Source organism: Amphiura filiformis, chromosome 12, assembly GCF_039555335.1.
Source record: "Amphiura filiformis chromosome 12, Afil_fr2py, whole genome shotgun sequence".
NCBI classification, from domain to species: Eukaryota; Metazoa; Echinodermata; class Ophiuroidea; order Amphilepidida; family Amphiuridae; genus Amphiura; species Amphiura filiformis.
Window position 1 is genome coordinate 18,004,230 of NC_092639.1, and position 25,034 is coordinate 18,029,263.

Consider the following 25,034-nt stretch of genomic DNA (forward strand, 5'->3'; position numbering starts at 1 on the left):
TTTCAAAAAATGTATACTTTTATATACTTTACATAAATAGTTTTCGAGTTATGATGTGAATAATAATGGATAATTAGTGATCCTGTGTGCCTCCTTAAAGTGTATGTAGTTGGTATGAAAAACCGTCCATCATATGAAAATTTTGACCTTTCGTATCGAAGATATAGATTTTTTTCTTAAAAACACCAATAAAATTCAGCTCTTTTGGTGGAAAAATGAATGTTTTCAATATGAAAGGCCAAAATTTTCAACTGATCGTCGGCTTTTCATCCTAGCTACATACACTGTAAGTACATATCATTAGATTTATAAAGATTACTTTAAGGAATGAAAAATATCAAAAGTTTAAAAAATATCAAATTTTAATAATTTGCCATAAAATTAGTATTATTTTGCAAATTTGAAAACATTAAAATTATTTGACATCTGAAGGACGTTCTTTGTATTCAGAATGCAATTTGATATGCCTGATGTGCTCTCATGTCCCACAAAAAATACTGTGCAAATGTTGATATCCGATCCCTTAAAATTAAATTAAATTTGTGACACAATCTGATCCAATGAGAGCAAAGGAGCACAACTACAAAAAACATGAAAATGGGCACATAAAAGTTTGTAATTTTGAAACCAATTATGCCAGGGCCTAAGAGATTTCAACACCAGTCAGTTTAGGTTCTGAGCAAGTTCTTAATGACAATAACAAAATTGCCTACTTCGGTCTGAGTGGATCAGATTGTATTACATTTAAGTTGTTTTAAAAATATTTTGCTCATGTTTTTAAAAGCTTAAAAATGCTGAAGGGCAATATTTTTTTTTTAAACTAATAAATCATTGCATTTATAAACTTTCTAGAACATTGATGTATTATATTGAATATTCGTAAGCATTGTGTATATATCCATAAATGTAATATTAAACAGGGCTGTGATGTGCAATTTTATAGTATTGTGGAAGTATTCTTAGAAAATGGAATACACAAAGGCCTTTGATGCTGCAGAGTGTTTTAAAAATTAAATTGTGTATAATTTAAGACTTGTACATAGCATATTATTCTGTTTTTTTAATTTGTACAAATTCGACTTGTTTTTATGCACATTCCATTAACATGGTAAATGCGATGTGATAAAGCCAAGTGAGTCATTTGTTGTTAACCCTATGAGAACTACCTGCCTATTGGCCAAAAAGAAGTTTTCATTATGAATTAGACCAATCAGCAGCATTGTTAGAATAATTTCACCATGCCAAAAAATTGGGGCGAATTATTTGCAAAGCTCCATTCTGATTGGTGATTAAAGTGAAAATACCACGTAATTGACCAATCAGAGGCAATGTTAGATCGGCAGGTAGTGCTAAGAGGGTTGATAATTGATTTTGTTTATAAATGAATCAGTTTGCTTGATCGCATCACAAATACTTCCCACCTATTGTATTGCACTTCTCTCTGTTTTATTTGCTAATGATATACATTTTTTTTTCAGTTATGTATATTTTGTAAATTGTAAATAATTTCTATCTTTAGCAGACAAGTTGCAAATTATTTTATTTAATTTTAGTTTTAAAACCAAATTCCTATAATATGCCGGCTTGTGTAAACATTAAAGGAGTATTTCGTGATCCTAGCATCCTCTTTTTATGACATTTTTCAGTACATATCCACGAAAAAACCATATTCCCAAAATTTCAGTTGATTCCGATTTTGCGTTTGCGAGTTATGCATGATTATGTGTATTACACTGCTCCATAGACAATACGTTGTAATTTCAAATTCAAATTTGGCGATATCTTTGCTAAACGAATTAATCTGCAAGAAATATTTTGTACATAAACATTATGTAGCCAGAGTATTCCAGTGATATAAAAAATATATATAAAAAAACTTTTTTTGAGAAAAGTGGGGGGATGAGGCTGTGGATCACGAAATGCCCCTTTAAGCAGGGACTTGGGTAAGTTTTGCTGTTGTCGTGTTTGTTAATGTTACCAGGAACGGGTACTAAATCTGATACCGTACTTCAATATCTGATCTGGTACTAATGAAGCCCATATTTGCAAACATACTTTTTAAATTCAAATGAAGCCTAACTGAGACCAAAAATAAATGCAGCTTTCTTGACAGAAAGTTGTTTTAAAATGAATTATACAATTCTGTGACAAAAGAATTAAGTTAAATTTATTACATAATCATATTAACACATTAACATCAAGACAAAATATGAAAGGCTCTCTGAACCTCAAAATTATGGATTGACATGGGGGATAAAATTCAAGTGTTATCAAATTCTAGTTCACATAATAGTTCCAGATCCGGTAATTTGCCCAGACTGATAATATGTCATTCTAACGTCCCAATCAGCAATTGCAATACCTGTCAAGATTCTGTACACTGTAAAAAATATTTTACTCAACACTGCGTAGGTCACAACTCAATAAATGAGTAAAAAATTACTCAATGTTGAGTAATTTTTTACTCAACAGTTGAGTTGTGACCTGTAATGAGCTCAATGTTGAGTAATTTTTTACCCAACTGTTGAGCTGTGACCTTTTTACTCAGTGTTGAGTAAAATATGTTTTACAGTGTAACATGTAACATACTTGAGTCAACTAAAATGCCATCTTCCTAAACAAAATTTTTACCTCATGATGGGCCCGAATATTTGAGTCAAATATAAATGTACATTTTGGTCAGTGTCATATCCAGGACTCTCAGGGTTAACCTGAAGTAGACAAAAAGATTGACAGTTTTTACTGACCATGCTGAAACTGAAAGAGGGGGTATTAAGGATTGACACAAAGTAAAAAAAAGGGGTGTCTTTGGGATTAGCTCACATCTCTATAAAATGGGGGGGTGTCTAAAAGGGCAGAGCATAAATATATACACCACAGTGTTAATGATGTATTAGAAGCACAGAATTGGAGAAGGACAACCCGGACTCCCTATACAGCCACATACAATAGCGCTATCAGCTTATGGGGAGAAAATCAGGGGTATTTGGGTGAGGTCCTTGCCGACGCTGTGCGTAGATGAACAAAAACAATTCTATGTCTCATCTGAAGCATCATGGTATCATGTGCAGGTCGCATCAAATCATTCCATCATCCATGTCGCGCATGCATGACAACGATTGCCTTGAGCGCATTCCGAGGGAGACCAAATACCCCCAATTTTGCTCCATGCCTGTATCAAGATGGTGGTCAAGTCCCAATTCTCCTTTTCTAATTCTGTGATTAGAAGCAAGATATATTTTTAACATAATGAGTTGTTGGTATTGTCATTATACATGAGGTACATTTTCTGGTAGAAATGTCATGTTACTGTAGCCACTTACAGGCTTTATTATAGCACATATGTGTAATGATTTCTGTTTGCTGAAACTTTCCAATAAATACAATGTTTGACAGACATGTTGTAATTTCAAGTATTATAATTTTTTTAGTTTGTTTTGAGTGTTTGACATGAGTAAATAACCAGGGAGGGGGCACTGATATACCTATACCATAGATCAGGGTTCGAATTTCAGGGAGGCCACTGAGACCATTGCCTGCCCTTTTTGGCTCTGAGCGGAGCTTATCAGTGCCTTTGTCATGCAACTAACTAGCATTCATTTTCAGGCCACAATACGCTGTTGGTTTTTATGCTAAGGATCATTTAATGACTCGGTGGTCGCCGTATCATTAAAAAAAAAAGGCTAAGTTATTTTCGAATCGATTGCACTCCAGATTTTATTGAAATTCAGGCGATAAAAGTATTATTTTTGGGTAAAAAGACCAAAATAGTCACGATAATCGAGTTATATCTTGGTTCCTGTGTGTGCTAGAGATTATTCTGGTCTGTATAATTTAAGATGCGTAATACAGACGGAAACCAATGGAGGTACATTTCTTAAGATTTAGTTCAGATCAGAAATTATTTGACTACTTCTTAACTTTTCTTCACTATTTCTTTATAATTTAAATAAAGAGATAGGTAAGGAATGTCAAAAATAGTCAAGAACATGTCTGAATCTTGAATAAATCCCCGAATAAATCTGAACAAATGACTTTTCTGGGGGACTATTGGCTTGCGCAAGTGCAGTACGAAAGCACTGTGCCGATTTTTTGTTAAAGGTCACGTTTTTACCGATAAGCTGCGATGCTCAACAAACTTCGTACTTTTCTATGAGGCTATTTTGAACCAATAAATCGATTAGTTTTTCTTGATTGATGACATCACCATTTCTGAACCAATCAGCAAACAGTTTTGTGTGATTGATCGATTCTTGCAGTAGTCTCCACAGCAGCCAGTTTGGTTCCGCCCCTTCCACACAAACATTTTTGTGGAGGGAGCGTAACCAAACTGGCTGCATAGGAGACTAAGTTCACTGACCCACTGACCTTGCAAACTCAACCACAGAGAGCTACGGTGCATAATCGAGGTGAAAATACGCTAGTTTGTTTACCATTCTGAGCTCATGAGCTTCTGGTAAATCTCATTCCGAAGCATTTACGAGCATACCATAATATTTTTTTTTATTAAATATAAAGATGTTTATTTAAGTTATTTGTAAAATTCAGCGATGGACTTAATCTAGAAGTGGTTTGATTTTAGTTGTAAACGCGGGACTCGACCGGCATGACAAGTTGAACATGTGAAGTTCCAAATTCGGAAGCCATGTACTACTATTCCATGTACGTAGGTCTCACACGAACTGCTCCGAGGTTATACTGACTACTAGATTGTCTACTTTTGTACTTTCGTAAGTGATGAAATTAAAGAAAAAATCATGAAGTGAAATCTATCAGAAATAAACACTGATGTGATGTAGGCTAGTCCTGCTTAATCGGAGTACAGCATCCAGACCAGGCAGATCCAGATCCGAACAGAACTTACGATTGTTCGGTTGGACCGGGTTCAACACACATGACACAACAGACATGTCAGGACAGAACAGTTTGGTGTTTACAAAAAAATGCAAATGATCTCAAGTCACAAAAATTTGTTATAAAATTTCATTTTTGTCTCGCCTCAGTATTTCTGTCTGTCCGGGGTGTGGATGTCCGTGTGTCCGTCTGGAGCTGTATCTGGGAAACTGTAAGACCTCATGATACGTGGACGCTACTTGGTGGGAGGAAGGGAATCTAAGTTTGCTCCGTAATTGTATGTTTTCGGTGAAAAATAATGCAAATTAACATAGCTAATTTGCATAATTTATGCAAAAATCAGCGCAAATTGATAAAATTTCATTTCTGAACTTTGTTCAGGATGGGACTTAGTAATCACTATTTCCGTCTGTGTGGGGGTGGGATGTCCGAATGTTTGTCCGGAGCTGTATCTGGGGAACCGTAAGACCTACGGGACGCTACTTGGTGGGAGGAAGGGTATCCAAGTTTGCTCCGTAATTGTATGTTTTCGGTGAAAATATGCAAATTAACATAGCTAATTTGCATAATTTATGCGAATATCAGCGCAAATTGATAGCGGTGCATGGTAACGAAACCTTGTGACAGGAATGACACACCTGCTGATCACCTGATTAGTTTTTTGGCGAAAAGTATGCGCATTTAGTTGTTAAGTTGCATAATTTATGCGGAACGCTTCTACAAAATGGTTGGAAATCTGAAGAAATCCGCCTTGTGAAGCTGTTTCTGGGGATCCGTAAGAATGCTAAGCCCTATGATGATGAAACGTGGTGGGGGTAGCATGACCAGAGGATCTCGACCTGATTCGATTTTCAGCGCAAAATATGGTAATTACCTACCTAATTTGCATAATTTATGCATAATATGCAAAAACCTTTTTTCTCGGAGACTAGGGGTCGCACATTCTTCAAACTTGGTGGGCGGGTGCATCTTGACCCCAGACAGAACAAGTTTGTATTGGTTAGTGGGTGAAGGTCACTCGAGGTCATCCAGGGGTCATCTAAGGTCAAATTACTAAAAACTGTCGTATGGGCATGAAACTTGGTGGGTACAGTTAACATTTAGAGTCAAATTTTCTGACGGTCATTTTGGGGTCATCCGAGGTCACTTAGGGGTCATCCGAGGTCAAATTACTAAAAACTGTCGTATGAGCATGAAACTTGATGGATACACTTAACATTATGAGTCAAAGTTTCGGAAGGTAATTTAGGGGTCATCCAAGGTCACCAAGGGGTCATCTGAGGTCAAATTACTAAAACTGTCGTATGGGCATGAAACTTGGTGGGTACAGTCAACATTTAGAGTCAAATTATCGGACGGTCATTTCGGGGTCATCCAAGGTCACCAAGGGGTCACCTGAGGTCAAATTACTAAAAACTTGTATGGGCATGAAACTTGGTGGGTACACTTAACATTTAGAGTCAAATTTTCAGACGGTTATTTTGGGGTCATCTGAGGTCACCAAGGGGTCATCTGAGGTCAAATTACTAAAAACTGATGTATGGGCATGAAACTTTGTGGGTACAGTCAACATTTAGAGTCAAATTTTTGGAAGGTCATTTCGGGGTCATCCGAGGTCACCCAGGGGTCATCTGAGGTTAAGTTACTAAAAACTCGCATGGGCATGAAACTTGGTGGGTACAGTCAACATTTCAAGCCAAATTTTTGGAATGTCATTTTGGGGTCATCTGTGGTCAAATTACTAAAACCTCATGTGGATATGAAACTTATTGATGGATGTATTATGCTCTGCAAATAAGATATAGCTACCAACCAGCAAGATGTATGATTGCATGTGATCTGGCACATACAATGTATATGATTTCACCTGTTGCACATTCGACTGCAATTACTTTCACATTCAAAAAAGCACAGAGCCACAGCGCCATTGGTGCTCTTGTTCAGTTTTGGCCCTGGTGCCCTAGATCTTTTATCAACTTCCAAGGCATTCTTTATCATTTGTTGGCCTTGGTGCCCTTCTTTGTCTTTGCCCAGTGGCCTTGAAAATTAGTGCCCCAGAATTTGAGGCCTGCCATGTCGGATGTGCTCTCAGGTCCCTAAGTCGCTATCTGAGCCCTTAAAGCCATATTATAACATTTGCTGTTGAGGACGCCCTCACTGATTTTTTAAAATTCATTTTTTTGCACAATTATATTGTACTTTATTAAACCAATATACCCTGCAAAAATCAAGACTCTAGGTGCTGTAGTTTTGTCAAAATCCGATATTTTGAATAAAGCGCCGGAACCGGCGTCTTATTATTACGATGGAATTATTAGTCGAACGCATACACGATGTTCATAACACACAGTGCGGGACGGTGATCTACACAACAAAGGGTCGTACCATAACATGACCGAAGGAGTGGTACGTATTGGCGACATACGCGCTGGTAGTAAATTCCAATTTTCTTTGCTTTGACGTAGTTGTTCGGCTCAAAATAAAAGGGGATATATCTGACAGTAAAAACTAACATTTTATGTCAAAGAAATGCTAATCTATTTTGTATGATAATGTTATAATATTGCTTTAATGTCAGTATCCGAATAAAATATACAGCACAGAGATAGCTACTGTGCAGGGACTGGGGGCACTCAACTTTAGAAGAGACGGATATGTGCCTACGCGGTGTTGCGAAGTAGGGGCCTATCGGTACAAAACATTGTTTTAAAGAAAGGGGGTTATTGGGTACAAACAAATCAAAAAAGGGGGCCATAATATTTTGAAAAAAGGGGGGCCATTGTGTATAAAATTTCAAAAAAACGGTCATCAGGTAGAAAATTTTGAAAATATAAATGGAGTTCAATTATATTGTTTGTTCCAAATTTACAATGCAAATTTGCAGAAATAAGAGAATTTGAAAGTTTTTGCATTATTTTGTGGCATTTTGATGAAACAATATATTCTAGAAAAAAGGGGGTCATTGGGTAGCTGCACCAAAGGGGTTCATCGGGTATATTTGACTTCAAAATGGGGGCCTATTAACAGGTACATATACCGTCGCTTCCAAAGTTGAGTGCCCTCCCTAATACCATACCATCAAAATGTCTTCGGGTCACGTAGGCCTATTATTCCCTAAACCCAATGCATTTTAATGTCCCTTCATATTACCACCACCGCATTTGCGATGCATTGGCTTGTGATGCGGTGTATTGCCGCACTGCATCGTGCTGCAAACTACGGTACTGCATTGCGATATCGCAATGAAGTTAAATACATTTTTTTGGAAATGCGACGAGCTGCGCTGAGTTGCAGTAAAAAGTAACCGATATATCAGCATCGCAAAGCAACGCATCGCAAATGCGGTGGTAGTATAAACGGACCTTAAGTAGGAAACCGTTCTAGCATATAATGTATTAACAGTGGCCATCCCTATATGCCATACCACCAAAATCAAAATGTCTTTTTGGGTTTTTGTATTCCCTAAACCCAATGCATAATGGCTGTAAGGTCCGTTCATACTATCACCGCATTTGCGATGTGTTACTTTGCGATGCCGATATATCGATTACTTTTTGCCGCAACTCAACGCAACTCGTCGCATTTCCAAGTTGCGATATCACAATGCAGTAGTTTGCAGTACAACCCAGCAAACACAAAAACGTTTTTAAAACGTTTTAAATAAGTTATATTTTGGGTTTTGGTTTAGGTAAAAACGTTTTAATAACATTAAAATGTTGGGTTTAACGTTATGTAAAGGTCATGAAATCGTTTTAAAACCATTATATGAAAACACACTACAACAATATTTTTAAAATGTTTTCGAAATCTCATTGTAAACTATTTCTGCAAACATTTTTGGCCAAATATTTTGTCAACACTTAAATAACATTATGCTAAAATATTTGCAACCAGCAAACACAGAAATGTTCTTAAAATGTTTTTTACAAAACGTTGTAATAACATTTAAATGTCGGGTTATATAAAGGTCGTGAAAACATTTTTAAAACGTTATTGTAAATATTTTGGGCAAACATTTTTTGCAAAATATTTTTTCAACCCCAAAATAACATTCTGTTTAGAATGATTTGTACCAAGTTTTCAAAAATGTTTTTGGAATGTTATTAAAACGTTTTTATATCCTTTATTTTATAACCCGACATTTAAATGTTTTCTGTAAAATATTTGTGCTTGCTGTGCAGTAAATTACCAACAAATGTTATTTAATGTTGTGAAAACGTTTTATACCATTAATGTACCCTTTATATAACCCGACATTTAAACTACTGGAAAGAAAAAAAAGCAAGGTACACCATAGACTATGCCATAGTCGAATTTTATTAAAAATATGTTATTATTAGTCATGATGAACCCATTTCGTTGAACTCAAAATTATACTGATGTTTATTAAAATTAACGTATTAAATCGTAAAATGGTCATAAAGAGTTAAAGATATCAGACGATTAGTGACAATAAAAGTAATTGAATGCAACATTATCTTGCATAATTATAACGGCTCACTTTAATACTGAACAATTCTGATTTTGGAATCTACCAGTTTATTGATAGCGAACCCCGAAATTTAACAAACCGAGGGAGTAGGGTGACTGATCAGATGTGAAAATCTATCAATTGTGCACACATTAATTAAATCAGAGTTTTAAGCTTAAATACAATATCCAGAGTATGCACAATGGGCAAGTGGACTACGGGGTAGTCTAGGTACACCAACTAGACGTGGGGGAACAAGTAAAATACGGACTAGACAGTATGAAGGGGGGAGGACAAAATAGGCATTAGAAGAAAAAGTGTACTAGAACAAGCGATGAAAATCACTGAGCACATAAGACAAAAACCAAACAACCAATGTAGGCCTAAAAACAGGCAAAGTTCGGTGCAGAGTGCCAAATTTAATGGCCAACAATTGCCAATTCCAGAACCCACAGAGGTGTCAGAAAAACAGTACAAAAGTACACTGGAATGATGAAAATCACTGTGTACATAGTCGACAAACAAAACCTAACAGACAAAAAACATTTAAACGTTTTCTGACAACCTTTTATAACCTTTCGCGAATGATGTCGAAAATGTTTTGTGTTTGCTGGGAATGCAGTGCGGCAACGCATCGCACATGTGGTGGTAGTATAATGCTAGTTGTCCACATCCAACTTACATTGACTGTTATCATACTGACATTTTTAACAGAATGCTACATTGTTGCAGCAGACAATCCCACAATGGGATGATATTCAATGTTGGGATGCTTCAAACTATATGGGTCTACCCTACGTACGGAAAGGAACGTTAACAGGCCATGCCATATCTCCACAAGACTGTAGGCCTTCATGCCTATAGCTGTTGTTGCTTGCAGGTGCGACGATAGCGAGATCCAGAGGTATTTTCTCACTGCTGAATGCACTACCGATGATGATTGGGTGGATGAAACAACCAAGTCCTTTCACATCGGCTTCAAGCTGATAAATGCAATAAGACCATAATAGTGTTAGCCGCATATGAAAAGGTTTGGCTACAAAATGAATCTCTTATAAATGCATCTACGCACAGTTCCCTCTCGATACATCTGATCACACAGATATTTCCAAGCACAGCGAGTTTAGTCTCTACCCAGTCGGTGTTTATAGGCTGCTACATGGTTCAGTACATAGCATCATAAGAGCTGTGTGAGATCTAGTGGAAAATAGGCATCTGTGATTGGTTTTTGTCAACACTTCAAGTGTTCCCTTCATCCAATTAGAATTTGTTTATATTGAACGAAAACTGACACTTCCCCCTAAAAACATTTTTTCATTACGTCAACAGATAAAGCAATTCAATGTTTATAGGAAGGCGAATGTGGTAAATCTGTTGAGAAAAATCTGGGCACAATTTTTGACTAAAATGTAGGTTTTAAAAATCAAAACCTCAAGTGTTCCTTACATTGTTTTTAAAATTTTATGTCATTAAATGAAAGAGCACACTTATATTATACCAGCTTCATTTCAATGAGAAATGACCAATTTTTCTCTTTAAATTGCAAAACTTGTGCAAAAAGTTACTATTTTCGTCTGTTTTGGTTGTAAATTCAATGAACTATGACTTTGCTAAAGATCATCAAGAGTGCTTACAAATTTATATGAAATGTCCAAGGGCAGTCTAAAATTCTGCGGGCCATTACCAATTATTTACGAGCTCAAATTTGGCAATTTTACATGTGTCTAGATACGCCTATTTCAACGCGTGCACTTTTTTTCGTGATATCCCATTCCCCTATAATTACCGCAAAGAAGTTGATATAGGCCTATAAATGGTTGAAAGCGAATTCATCAAGCACCACTATCCAGATTTGCGGTGGGGATCCAGCGGTGAGCATGGTGAGGTCCAGGAGCGAAGTCCAGGTGCAAGAGCTCTTACTAGGCATCCACTACTCAAAATATTGGCCAGCCCATCCATTATGACACGATATTGTATAGGCAAAAGACAAAATCCTATCATTTATTCTCTAATTTTAGCTTCAATATATATGTATGGCATTTTTTTCGCGCGCCAGAATCGAGGGAGGCCCTTTTATTTTATTTTTTCAAATGTCAAATTCTGAGGAAAACCCATAGAGCCTTATATTATGACAATTCTCCATTGACTGACGTAAAATAGATTTTACTAGACAATCGGAATGATGATATAATAATTTAAGAAATAAAGGGTAATGCATTATCCTTTACACGCAAATAATGTGTCTGAGGCAGTAAAACGTAAATAATGGGTGAGGCGCAGCCGAACCCATTATTTAAACGTTTTACTGCCGAGGACACATTATTTGCGTGTAAAGGATAATGCTGCACCCTTTATTTCTATTCTATTACCAGAAAATAGTGCGATTTAAAGAGAAAATATCATTTTTTGGAACAAAAATTTTAAGTTTTTACTTCAAGGTGGAGCGAGTACGCGTAAGTGACAGCGCGTATCGCAGAAATGTTGCACGCGCAACCAAGCGTAATGCTGTGCGTAGAATGTGTTACGGCGCTTGACCCATTATTGCAGAATAATGGGCTCTCACGTGATGCGTTTTAACAAATCACAGTGCGCGATTTTGAATAATGGGTCGTAAGAGTAATAGAATATTAAATATATTCACTGGGCGCGAAAAACCTCATGTACTTTTGGCCCTTGAACATGGATAAAGCCTTGTAGGCCTATGTGTAGACTTTATATTGGAGAGGTTGCTTCATCCATGTTTAAGGGCCAAAAATGCATGCAGGAAACATCTCATATTTACTTTTGGCCATTGAAAATGGATAAAGCCTTGTATAGGTGTTGACTTTATATAGAATGGTTTGCTTCATCCATGTTCAAGGGCAAAAAGTACATGAAGTTTTTCCCGCCCTGACGATATACTTTTAACTCCAATAATACACTCACTTTAACACAATAAACTATGTCCATGATACAACAGCCATCTTGGGCATGGACACGAGCTGGAGGGCAAAAAGGCGAAATCGTCAGCGGAATGCGATCAAACGTCACCTCGGCATGACCATCACTTTCTTCCACTGTGTGTTCCACCAGTACTTTTAAGATGTATTTATCGTGTTCTCCACCTTTCCCATCACGCTTGGCTCTTGCGATTGTGATCTGTGTTGAAAATAATTTTATTACCATTTTGCTAAACTGGTGGGGGGAGGGGGTGCGGTTTTTTACGCTTTTTTGGACAAAAAAGTCCAAATTTTGTCCACTTTTCACAAAATCGCCCCCTCCTGGAAAAAAAGTCCACTTTTCAAAATCAGCACCCCCCAAATGGAGACTAACTTTAGTCCAGATCAGATGTGAAAATCTGTCAATTGTGCACACATTAATTAAATCAGAGTTTTAAGCTTAAATGTAATAGCCAGAGTATGCACAATTGGCAAGTGGACTATACCATGTATACGGAGAAGTCTATTTTTTACCACGATGGGGCAGTGACGTCAGTGCGTATTTCATTAGGCGCAGTTTCAAATCGCTATCTTTCGCTCAGTGCGTTGGTGCGCACCCGCTTAAAGACGCTGCATATAGGCGTGCTTTGAACATGCAACTGGTAAAAATAGTATAGGCCTATATACTGTTTGTGTGCAAAAACATCTTGCAGATTAATAGCAAAAATATCGTCAACTTTGTATTTATGTTCTGTTAGCAGAAAGAAATGACAGCACGGAGCAATATAATAAACATAAATCATGCATAACTCGCAAACGCAAAATCGTAATCATCAGAAATTTGGGAATGTAAAAAGAGGATGTTATACTTTTCAGTAAAATTACTTCAGCGGTGTCCGTCTGCTCTGTCAGATTATTGCGTAAAAAACTAGGTCACGCGATGCTACGCAGCTTGACTAGCCGAGTGCCGATGTGATGATGACGTGATTCAATTAGCCAATCAGAACCCCACTTTCGACAAATTGGCAGACAAATTGGCAGACCGCTGAAGAACTGTGCTGAAAACTATAGAATCACAAAAATGACATTATACCTGCTGTAACGAAATTTTGACAGAAGGTTTGGTGCGGCGAGAGAAATACCCCACAGAGCCGGATACAAACACGGTTTCTCCGGGAACACAGCCGCGTTTGTCTACTTGGAATGACGCGTCTATTGGAACGGACGTGCGCCATGGCCAGCAGCACACTTCTGGGGTTTCTTTTACTTTCGTTGAAGGCAGCCTCAGAGTCCTCTACATGAAACCAAAAACAAAACAAAAACAAACATCAAGCCATTGGCCCTTTTAGCATTGTTGTTGGTTAAGAGAAAGAGTTTGAAATTTCAACCTAATTTCAACTAATCTCTACAGTCTGTCCACTTAGAAGTACAAACGAAATCTGTGGCATCGGGGGGTCGATGCTTTGCGTCACACACGAGCGCGACGCGACGCGTCAAAAGCGTGGTGCACAAATCGCGCAGCAGTTGGCGCGCCAAAGAAGCATTGCACTGAAATAATTATTCTCATACCTCCAGTTTCCGAGGTCTATGTACTTTGTACTTCTATGTGGACAAACTATAGGTTGAAATCAGGTTGAAGTCCGTCAGGTTGACGTCCATTTGCAAATACAACGTGATTTCAACCTGATTTCAACGTCGAAATTGATTTCGATTTCAAAGTGATTTCAACATCAGGTGTGCCCACTGGCAGTGGCGTGCCCTCCCCGTGGCCGTCGGAACATGTAAGGCTGTCGGAAGACTGAAGGCGTTGGTGAAAAAAAAATTGGTTTAACAATAGACTATATTTTATACCTAGGGTGACAGAAAAAAGTGGACAAATTGTGAATGAAATGGAATTTTACATTAAAATTGTGTGTTTTTATGTTGGTACCGCCTAATATCCTTTTTTTTTCTTCTTCTTTTTTTTGCTCTTCACTTTTTCAAACCATGCAAAAAATTTTGGGTCAACAAATCACAACTTCCGTCGGCAAAACTATTTCCGTCGGTATACATTTACAAGTTGTGCCCCCTCGGTTTCAAAATCCTGGCTACGCCACTGCCCACTGGGCAATCTTTAAAGATCGGGGAGAAAGGGAGGGTGTGAGAGAGAGGGTGAGGGGCCGGATGGGGGAGAGAGTGAGGGAGATAGCAGGGGGAAAAGAGAGAGATGGAGAGAGAGAGAGGAAGAGAGAGAGAGAGAGAACGATAAAGGGGACGTGGAGAGAGGCGGAGTCAGCCATCATTGGGCGTGCGTGCGGGGGAGCACAGATTCTAAAGGTGAGGGGGGGGGAGAAAGAGATGAACACTACTAGCCACCCATAAGCCTACATTCCTCGTTTTAAAAATGCAATTCGATATGTCTGATGTGTGCTCTCAGCCTCTCAGGTCCCACAAAAATACGTGGGAACGTCGATATCCGAGCCCTTAATTGAAGGAAACAAACTCACTCCCTGCTTAGTGTTGGCTTTGACGTTGGTACCAGATCCCAGCACGGTAAATAATCTCTCCTGCGTTGTCAAATCGTTCTCACGTTTCCTTACAATGCTGGCGAACACTTTGTACCGTATGTAGCCATATTTGCACTCATACGACTGCGGTAGTAGAATGGCGGGAATTTGAAACTTGAATGGTAACACGTGTTTGCCGATATTCAAAGACAGCCGGTACTCTTGTCCATTGTGTCGGTTATCTGCAAAAAAAATGTGTCGTTAATATAGGCCTATGCCTCATAGACTACTCCCTATTCCAGAAAAATACAGAACTATTTTTTGGGATTAAAAAAATATTATCCTGTTTTGCCAAATGAAACATAGCTAAATCCTAATCCTTTAGTTAGTCCTAACTGGCAATAAAAGTCCAATTTTAATATTTGGTCAATTTTTGGGAAATAAGGGCCAAAAACATGCGTTTTAGGGTGTTTTTCGTATGCTGTGACAATCAAGCCCAAAGACTTGTACCTAGACTAATTTCAGTTTATGCAGTCTAATTTTTGGAAAAGACATGTTTCATTCCGATAACCAATCATTTAATCACCCAAAAAGCGAAAATTATAGCAAAATTTCAGCATATACTCAAGATTTTAAATGCTTAGACTTGTTCCAAGTCCTTGATTTTTGTGACTCGATTGTCAGAAAATATGCCGAAAATGCATGTTTTTGGCTCTTTTTTCAAGAAATTAGTAAAATAGTGAATTTTTTCTTTTATTGCCAGTTAGGACTAACTAAAGGATTGAGCTTTGTTTCATTTGGCAGAACTTGATAATATATTTTTAATCCCAAAAAATGAGTGCTGTATTTTTCTGGAATAGGGAGTAGGCTGAGGTTACTCATTCATTTTCAGTGACAACAAATCACACCTTCGATCGACAACAGAGACGTGATTTTAGACAGCCTATAGACGAATCCAATTTCACGCATTCCTGCTCCTCAATGGCAACCATTAGCTGCGACAGGTACCCAACTATCCCACCTAAAATGTGGGATGATGTGGTTTTGAAATGTATTATAAACTGCATTCTATCACCCGTGTTACACGTAGACAAAAGAATGATGACAGTTTACAACACAAAATAATCTAACATCGAATTTTAAGCGGGTTTAATCCACCCAATTGGGAACTCACAACACCAGTTTGGTGCATGCGGGGACCCAATAATGGCCGACCAAATCCTGACCATGACTTGACTCGTTGGATTCGTCTATAGAATTCATGTGGTAGTCGAACCCGGGTACGAATGGGGAGTGCGATGCACTTACTGTTTTATACATCATACATCTATTTTCAAAGAATTTTGTTTGTTAAGGGTAGGCCTACCTTTTTCTACAATAAAGATTTTTTCTTTGAAGTATGTTTCTCTTGCAAAATATTTGACATGACGTGTCGTTTTGTAATTTTCACCAGGCCCTGATAAATTACGAGGATTAAATTCTTGTTCTATCCACTCTGTCATGGCGCTGCCTTCGTAGTGTAAAGCAATTCCTATACAACAACAAATGATAATGAAAATCACAAAGACGAATAAGATTTAACAGCGATATTCAACAATAATTTTCTTATACAAATGATTCATTTTCTTATCATATCTATCATATAGCCGATTTCGCCAAACGTTTGCCAAACATTTAGCGATCGCAAACGTTTGCCAAACGTTTATGAAAATGTTGAACAAACGTTTGGCTCCTTATCCGTTTATAAACCGTTTGACTAAATGTTTGACAAACATTGTGATCGGCAATTGTTTGACAAACGTTTAATTAGCAATGTATAAAATGAATTAAATAAATGTATGGCAAACAATTAAAATAAGTTTTGTTAATAATTTGTAGAAATTGTTTGATAGTAACTTTTTGTCAAGAAAATCGTCACATCGATGTTCGTAAATTTTCATCAAACAAAAACAAAAATTATGACCAAAAGTCACATTTTTGACCAAAAGTCACATTTGACTAAAAATCACATTTTGAGTTTGACTAAAATCACATTTTTTAACCAAGAATCACATTTTGTTATCAAATATGACCAACAATTTTTTTACAAATTTACATTTTCACCAAAAATCACATTTTATATCAAAAATCACATTTTAAACCAGAAATTTAAAAAAAAACCCGTTATTTTTGGCCAAATTTCATTTAAATTCAACATAAATTTCAAAAGGTGTGGCAAACATTTTAATTGTCAAACAAATAAAAGATGATTAAAATGAAACGTTTGACAAACAATTTGCTCCATAAACATTTGACAAAGGTTTTTAAAAAAACTAACGTTTGACAAACGTTTGGCGAAAACAGCTGAGTAGTGCAGGAGTTCTCAATTAAAAAAACTCAGTCGAGTTTGCTAAAGTTTAAAACAAAAGATATATAGCCCTAAATAAATAACGGATAGTCAATGAAATGAAGAACTGCGTACAAATTTCTTCTTGCCTGGTTCCGTATGAAGCATTGAGAAGTATTTGAACAGTACAGAACATAACATACCCTGGAGTTGGTGTAACATGGAATTAAAAGGCCATTTCGTGACCCACAGCCTCATCCCCCCACCTCACCCCACTTTTTTCAAAAAAGTTGAGATTTTGATACCACTGGAAACCTCTGGGTACATAATGTTTATGTACAAAAAGTTTCTTGCAGCTTAATTTGTTTAGCAAAAATATCATCAAATTTGAATTTCGTTCTCATGTTCTGGTATACCAGAACGAAATTACAACAGTGGCCTATAGCATGAACGCCGTGTAATACACATAAATCATGCATAATACGCAAAATCGGAATCAATTCAAATTTTGGGAAAAAGTTTTTTTCGTGGATATCTACTGAAAAATGTCATGCATGCATTAAAAGAGGATGTTAGGATCAGGAAATCCTCCTTTAATGCAGTTAATCCATGAATCGGTTGATACCGACTCAACTCACAATTGTATGCTGAATTTGTTTACCTCATTTCCCTTTTTTGTGTGTTTGTTGAATGGCAATTTTGCCTAATAAATAAACAAATAAACCTACCTTCAATGTTTTTCAGCGGAGCTTCGGATACCCCAACTTTTACAAGTCCGGTAACCCATTCACCTGCTTTATACTGTTTATCACTGTCGAATATCACTTCGAATTGGTGCAATTTACACTCTTTTTGTCTCAATACTCTGTTCTGATGTTTGTTTTGCTCAGACCTATCCATTCTTGATACAATTTTAATAATTCATGAATTATTTTCAGTCATTTACAAAATTGCCTCGTCTTTATCGAATGGAGCGGTATGAAGGTTCGCGTCGCGTTTGTCGAATGCGCGTCTATGATACTACGCATTGCGTAGTACGCAAGCTACTACGCGTGTACGTGTCACTGTGAGCCAGCAGCTAGCTCTTTCTTTCTTTCTTTCTTTCTTTCTTTCTTTCTTTCTTTCTTTCTTTCTTTCTTTCTTTCTTTCTTTCTTTCTTTCTTTCTTTCTTTCTTTCTTTCTTTCTTTCTTTCTTTCTTTCTTTCTTTCTTTCTTTCTTTCTTTTTCTTTCTTTCTTTCTTTCTTTCTTTCTTAGTCTTTCTTTCTTAGTCTTTCTTTCTTATTAGATTTCTTATTAGATTAAAGATGAGTTGACCATTGACCTCAATGTTTATCAACAAAGGCAAGTGACTGGTATATCTTAATGCTTGAGTGAACCCCGTGCGACCACTACAGGGTGTATGTTATGGCACAAATGTTATATGCAATGCAATCAGTAATAGCTTGGCTAAAAGAAGACGTTTAGTTGGTTTCTTTACTAGCTTGGGTTCAAAAGTTATGTCCGATTGATTAAATCGTCCAGAAAACGTGTTGGGCCACTTTTGCCATGTTTGCGCATATCAAGTTTGAACCGCGTAGATATGCTTATCGTGCATTAAACATCAAAGAACTGACACAAAAGAATTATAAGTGTTGTTTCTTCATATAAATTAATTAACATGAACTTAATAATAGATTCTTTAAAAGCTATAAATGAAGTCATGAAATTTCTTTCAAATTATCTTATTTGTCATATCCCTGAGATATCATTGGTAAAACTGAGAACAGTTTTTGCATCCATAAGTACAAAACAATAACATTTTTGGCGTAAAATAACACGGCTTCGTCTCGTTGTTTTACTTAAAATAATGATGTCGCCCGTGCTAAATGAGACGATAGATGCACTCCAGCGGCTAAAAACAATACCTTTATTCTCTAAATATAATACGGTTCAGCGCTTGTACATCGACGCGGCTCGTAGGCCTACTCGCTATTTGAACCAATGCCCCAATCGGAGACAAATAGCAACAACGGGCCTGATCGATTTTAAACCCTAGGTAATTCCTTGTAAAATGTAGGATTTGATGTGATATTTTTATTTGAATTGAAGTGTTAAGAATGAGAATAAAGGTACTGTTTTTAGCCGCTGTCGTACATCTATCGTCTCATGCGTGTTTTCCGTTCAAGGTCAAATTATTAACGTTCGCGACCTTTGCAAAAATGACCGTCTCACTCTTGGGTGATACCAGGTACTTTATCAATGCCCACATCTACTGCTGATACTAGGTACTTTATGAATGCTCACATCTACTGCAGATTGCAGGTAGTTTATTTATGCTCACATCTACTGCAGATTACAGGTACTTTATCAATGTTCACATCTACTGCTAATATCAGGTAGTTTGTCAATACTCACAACTACTGCTGATACCAGGTAGTTTATCGATGCTCACATCTACGGCTGATACCAGGTAGTTTATCAATGCTCACATCTACTGCTGATCAAGGCAGTTTATCAATGCTCACTTCCTCTGCTGATTTCAGGTAGCTTATCAATGCTCACAACTACTGCTAATACCAGGTAGTTTATTTATGCTCACATCTACTGCGGATTACAGGCAGTTTTTCAATCCTCACATCTACTGCTGATATCAGGTAGTTTATTAATGCTCACATCTACTGCTGATATCAGGTAGTTTATCAATGCTCACATCTACTGTTGATATCAGGTACTTTACCAATGCTCACATTTACCTAGTTTATCAATGCTCACATATACCGTGATATCAGGTACGGTAGTTTATCAATGCTCAATTCTACTGGCCGATATCAGGCAGTTTATCAATGGTCACATCTACTGCTGATATCAGGTAGTTTATCAATGCTTATATCTACTGCTGGTATCAGCTACTTTTATAGCAATGCTCACATCTAGTGCTGATATCAGATAGTTTATCAATGCTCACATCTACTGCGGATATTTGGTATATCTACTGTTGATACCAGGTAATTCATCAATGGTCACATCTACTGCTGATATTATCAGGTAATTTATCAATGCTAACAACTACTGCTGATACCAGGTAGTTTATCAATGCTCACATCTACTGCTGATACCAGGTAGTTTATCGATGCTCACATCTACTGTTGATATCAGGTACTTTATCAATGTTCACATCTATTGCTGATTACAGGTACCTTATCAATGCCCACATTTATTACTGCTGATACCAGGTATTTTATCAATGCTCACATCTACTTGCTGTCGTCAGGTTATTTATCAATGCTCGCATCTACTGCTAATATCAGGTAGTTGGGCAATGCAATGATGACCTCTATTGATGATATCAGGTAGTTTATCAATGCTCACATCTACTGCAGAGGATGTTTAAAGACATTCCCACAACCCAATGGGGTTTCTGACCTTGTATGTCTGGCTTTTGTACACATGTGGTACAGTTGATCATACCTTGCATTGGGATTGTGTGTTAATATCTGTTGTTTTCATCCTATTATTTAACATTCAAAACATCGAGACTTAGGAATAAAATTAACGCAGTGGGACAATATGAATGTTTCCTGTAAGAAAATCAAATATCAGTCATAAGTCTCAACTATTAGCTCGTTGGCTAAAGTTTTAAAATTACCATTTTGTGTGTGTGGCAATGGGGACTTTGCCTTTAAAATTAGGTTATATTGATCAAATTTCCCAATCATAGTGCATTGTAGGAATGCCTTTAAGCCTCCTCTGCATCTACTGCTGATATCAGGTATTTTATTAATGCTCACATCTACTGCTGATATCAGGTAGTTTATCAATGCTTATATCTACTGCTGGTATCAGCTACCTTTATATCAATGCTCACATCTTCTGCTGATATAAGGTAGTATATCAATGCTAACAACTACTGCTAATACCAGGTACTTTATCAATGCTCACATCTACTGCTGATTACAGGTAGTTTATCAATCCTCACATCTACTGCTGATATCAGGTACTTTATCAATGCTTACATCTACTGCTGATAACAAGTAGTTTATTAATGGTCATATTCTGCTGCTGATATCAGGTAGTTTACCAACGCTTACATCTACTGCTGATATCAGGTAGTTTACCAACGCTTACATCTACTGCTGATGTCAGGTAGTTTATCAATGCTAACATCTACGGCTGATACCAGGTAGTTTATCAATGGTCATATTCTACTGCTGATATCAGTTAGTTTATCAATGCTCAATTCTAATGCTGATATCAGGTAGTTTATTAATGCACACATCTATTGCTGATATCAGGTAGTTTAGCAATGCTCACATCTACTGTTGATACCATATAGTTTATCAATCAATTTTCTCACATCTACTGTACTGCTGGTATCATGTAGTTGATCAATGCTTACATCTACTGCTGATATCCGGTAGTTTATCAATGCTCATACATACTGCTGATACCAGGTACTTTATCAATGCTCACATCTACTGCTGTTATCGGGTTCTTTATTAATGCTCACATCTATACCTGATATCAGGTACTTTATCAATGCTCACATTTACTGCTGATATCAGGTACTTTATCAATGCTCACATCTATACCTGATATCAGGTACTTTATCAATGCTCACATTTACTGCTGATATCAGGTAGTTTATCGATGCTCACTCCTACTGCTGATATCAGGTATTTTATCAATGCTCACATCTACTGCTGATGCCGAGTGGGTTATCAATGCTCACATTTACTGCTGAAACCAGGTAGTTTATCAATGCTCAAATCTACTGCGGATATTTGGTATATCTAATGTTGATGCCAGGTAATTCATCACGTAGTTGATCAATGCTTACATCTACTGCTGATATCATGTAATTTATTATAATGCTGATATCAGGTACTTTATCAATGGTCACATCTACTGCTGATATCAGGTAGTTTATCAATGCTCACATCTACAGCTTATATCAGGTAGTTTATCGATGCTCACTCCGACTGCTGATATCAGGTAGTTTATCAATGGTCACATCTACTGCTGATATCAGGTAGTTTATCAATGATTACAACATAGTACTGCTGATGTCGAGGAGTGGTTTATCAATGCTCACATCTACTGCTGATACCAGGTAGTTTATCAATGCTCACAACTGCTGCGGATATTTGATATATCTACTGTTGATACCAGGTAACTCATCATTGGTAACAGCTACTGCTGATATCAGGTACGTTATCAATGCTCATATCTACTGCTGATATCAGGTACGTTATCAATGCTCACAACTACTGCTGATATCAGATAGTTTATCAATGCTCACTACTACTGCTGATACCAGTTACTTCATCGATGCTCACACCTACTGCTGATATCAGGTACTTTATCAATGCTCAATTCTACTGCTGATACTAGGTAGTTTATCAATACTCACAGGGAGTTATGATGAGATCAAAAGCAAGATGGGTAGAACACGGAGAAAAACCGTCAAAGTATTTTCTGAACTTAGAAAAAAGAAATCATGTTAATAAGGCAATTGCCCACTTACAAAACCCAAACGGTGATAATATAAATAATCAAGAACAAATAATGGAAGAAACTCTGAAGTTTTATTCAACATTATATGCATCTAAAGATAATGATTTAAATTTGGAGGAATTTGAACAACATTTATCTAGATCAGATTTTCCGCTGTTAACTGATGATCAGCTCCAAAAACTTGAGGGCGTCTGACTTATCAAGAGCTATTATTTGCTATTAAAAAAATGCCAAATAACAAAAGTCCTGGTTCCGATGGATTCACTTCTGAATTTGGGAAGTTCTTTTTTCAAGATCTAGGTGAGTTTCTATTACGTTCTCTTAATTACGCTTATGAATCAGGGGAGCTGTCAGTGACACAGAGATTGGGAATTATTACACTCCTTCCAAAAGGAAATAAAGCAATACAGTTTTTTAAAAAATTGGCGCCCAATTAGTCTCTTAAATATAACTTATAAATTAGCTTCTTCATGTATTGCTGAAAGATTGAAACATATCCTACCGAATTTAATAAATGATGACCAAAAAGGCTTTATGAAGGGGCGGTATATTGGGGAAAATATAAGGTTACTTTATGATTTTATTTTGTATACCGAGTTACACGACAAGCCAGGTATGTTACTCTTAATAGATTTTGAAAAGGCTTTTGATTCTGTTTCTCACAAATTTATATTTAAAACATTAGATTTTCGCAATTTTGGAACTTCTTTTAAAAAATGGATTAAACTCTTCTACAACAATAGTCAATCTTCAGTTCTGGTAAATGGCAACGCTTCAAAACAATTTAATTTGGGTCGAGGCTGTAGACAGGGTGACCCTTTATCCCCCTACATCTTTTTAATCTGTGCGGAGATTTTGGGCTGCCTTATTAGAAAAAATAATTATATTACTGGTATTGAAGTCGAAAATATTCATTGTAAAATTTCTCAATATGCTGATGATTCCACAGTTATTTTAAATGGAAGCGATGAGAGTTTGGTACAAACATTGAATACTTTGGATTTGTTTGAGAGATTATCCGGTTTGAAAATAAATGAAGACAAAACCAATGTTGTTTACATCGGTTCACTTCGAGGTAAAAATCAAACCCCGAACTAACAAACAAAAAAATTGAATTGGGTGAAAAATGGTAAATTTTCTGTTCTGGGTGTTGATTTTTCAACAAATTTAATGGACATGCCAGAGATTAACTACGAAAAAATTATGGAGTCGGTGACAGGTTTAATAAAACACTGGTCTAAAAGAAATATAACTGTATTGGGAAGAATAACTGTTGTTAAATCTATTTTGATGCCAAAGTTTAACCACCTTGTTCTTTCTATTCCAAATCCATCTAAAGAATTTATCAAGGCCCTGCAAAAGCAATTTTATGATTTTATTTGGAGGGGAAAGAGAGATAAAATAAGTAGAGATCAATTGTCAAATGATTACTCTGATGGTGGTTTAAGATTGGTAAAAGTAGATTTGTTTTTTGAAGCACTTAAAAGTACTTGGATCAGACGAATTGCAAATGGTAATATTGATGAAAAAGGATTGATGTTTTTAATAAGCTTACCGGCATGAACATTGATGATCTGGAAAAAGGAGCAAATCATACTTTAACAGTTGCGAAAAGGATACAAAATATTTTCTGGAAAGAGGTTCTTTTATCGTGGTCCCATATAAAAAGAATCATACTCCTCAAAAACTTGATGACGTTTTAAAATCATGTTTGTGGGACAACGAGCTATTCAAAATTGGTGGAAAAGAAATTAATTACAAGAAATGGCGCACATCGGGAATTTGTTTCATTCGGATCTGGTTCATGCCGATAGTAGTCGTTTTCTTTTCTTGAATGAAATTGAAGCTAAATATGATTTGAAAATGAATCCTTTAGAATATAATGGTGTACTTCGTGCAATTAAAAGCAATTTTAAGCATATATTCCAGGCAAATATTCAAATGTACCCGATCCCAAAACCTTTTATTCCTTTTCATTTGAGTCTGATCCTTCAGGATAAAAAAGGTTGCAAATCACTTTGTAATCAACTAATGAATATAAAGGTTCCAAAAGCAAAACAAAATTGGAGCGAAAAATTGGGCTTCCCTTTTCAAGATGATGAATGGAAGATGCACTGTTTGATACCTTTTAAATGCACAATAGACGTAAAATTGCGGTGGTTTCAGTATAGAATTCTAAATAGAATCTTAACCACCAATACCTGTATAAAATGTATAAAATCAACCAAAGAAATAACAATTTGTGCACATTTTGTAATGAGGAATCTGAAACAATTAAGCATATCTTCACAGAATGTAAAAAGGTGAAACCAATTTGGGTTCAGCTACACACCTGGTTTTTACAAAAAGTTGGTATTCCTGTTACCTTAAATCAAAACCATATTCTTTTTGGAACAGACATAAAAAGGAGTAATCATGCTGTAAATTTGATTATTATCTTAACCAAATTTTATATTTATAGAAGAAGATGTCAAAATTCGTCACT

At 36.6% G+C, this 25,034-nt stretch overlaps 1 protein-coding gene across 1 annotated transcript; it reads right to left on the reverse strand.

Annotated features, from left to right (window-relative positions):
• Positions 1 to 10,119: 10,119 nt before the first annotated feature.
• Positions 10,120 to 17,955, reverse strand: LOC140166679 (arrestin domain-containing protein 17-like). Its single transcript, XM_072190177.1, has 6 exons — positions 17,784 to 17,955; positions 16,096 to 16,260; positions 14,730 to 14,971; positions 13,337 to 13,537; positions 12,251 to 12,463; positions 10,120 to 10,308 (listed from the first exon to the last, which is right to left on the reverse strand). Exons 1-6 carry the CDS (start codon positions 17,953 to 17,955, stop codon positions 10,120 to 10,122), a joined length of 1,182 nt encoding a protein of 393 aa, XP_072046278.1.
• Positions 17,956 to 25,034: the final 7,079 nt, after the last annotated feature.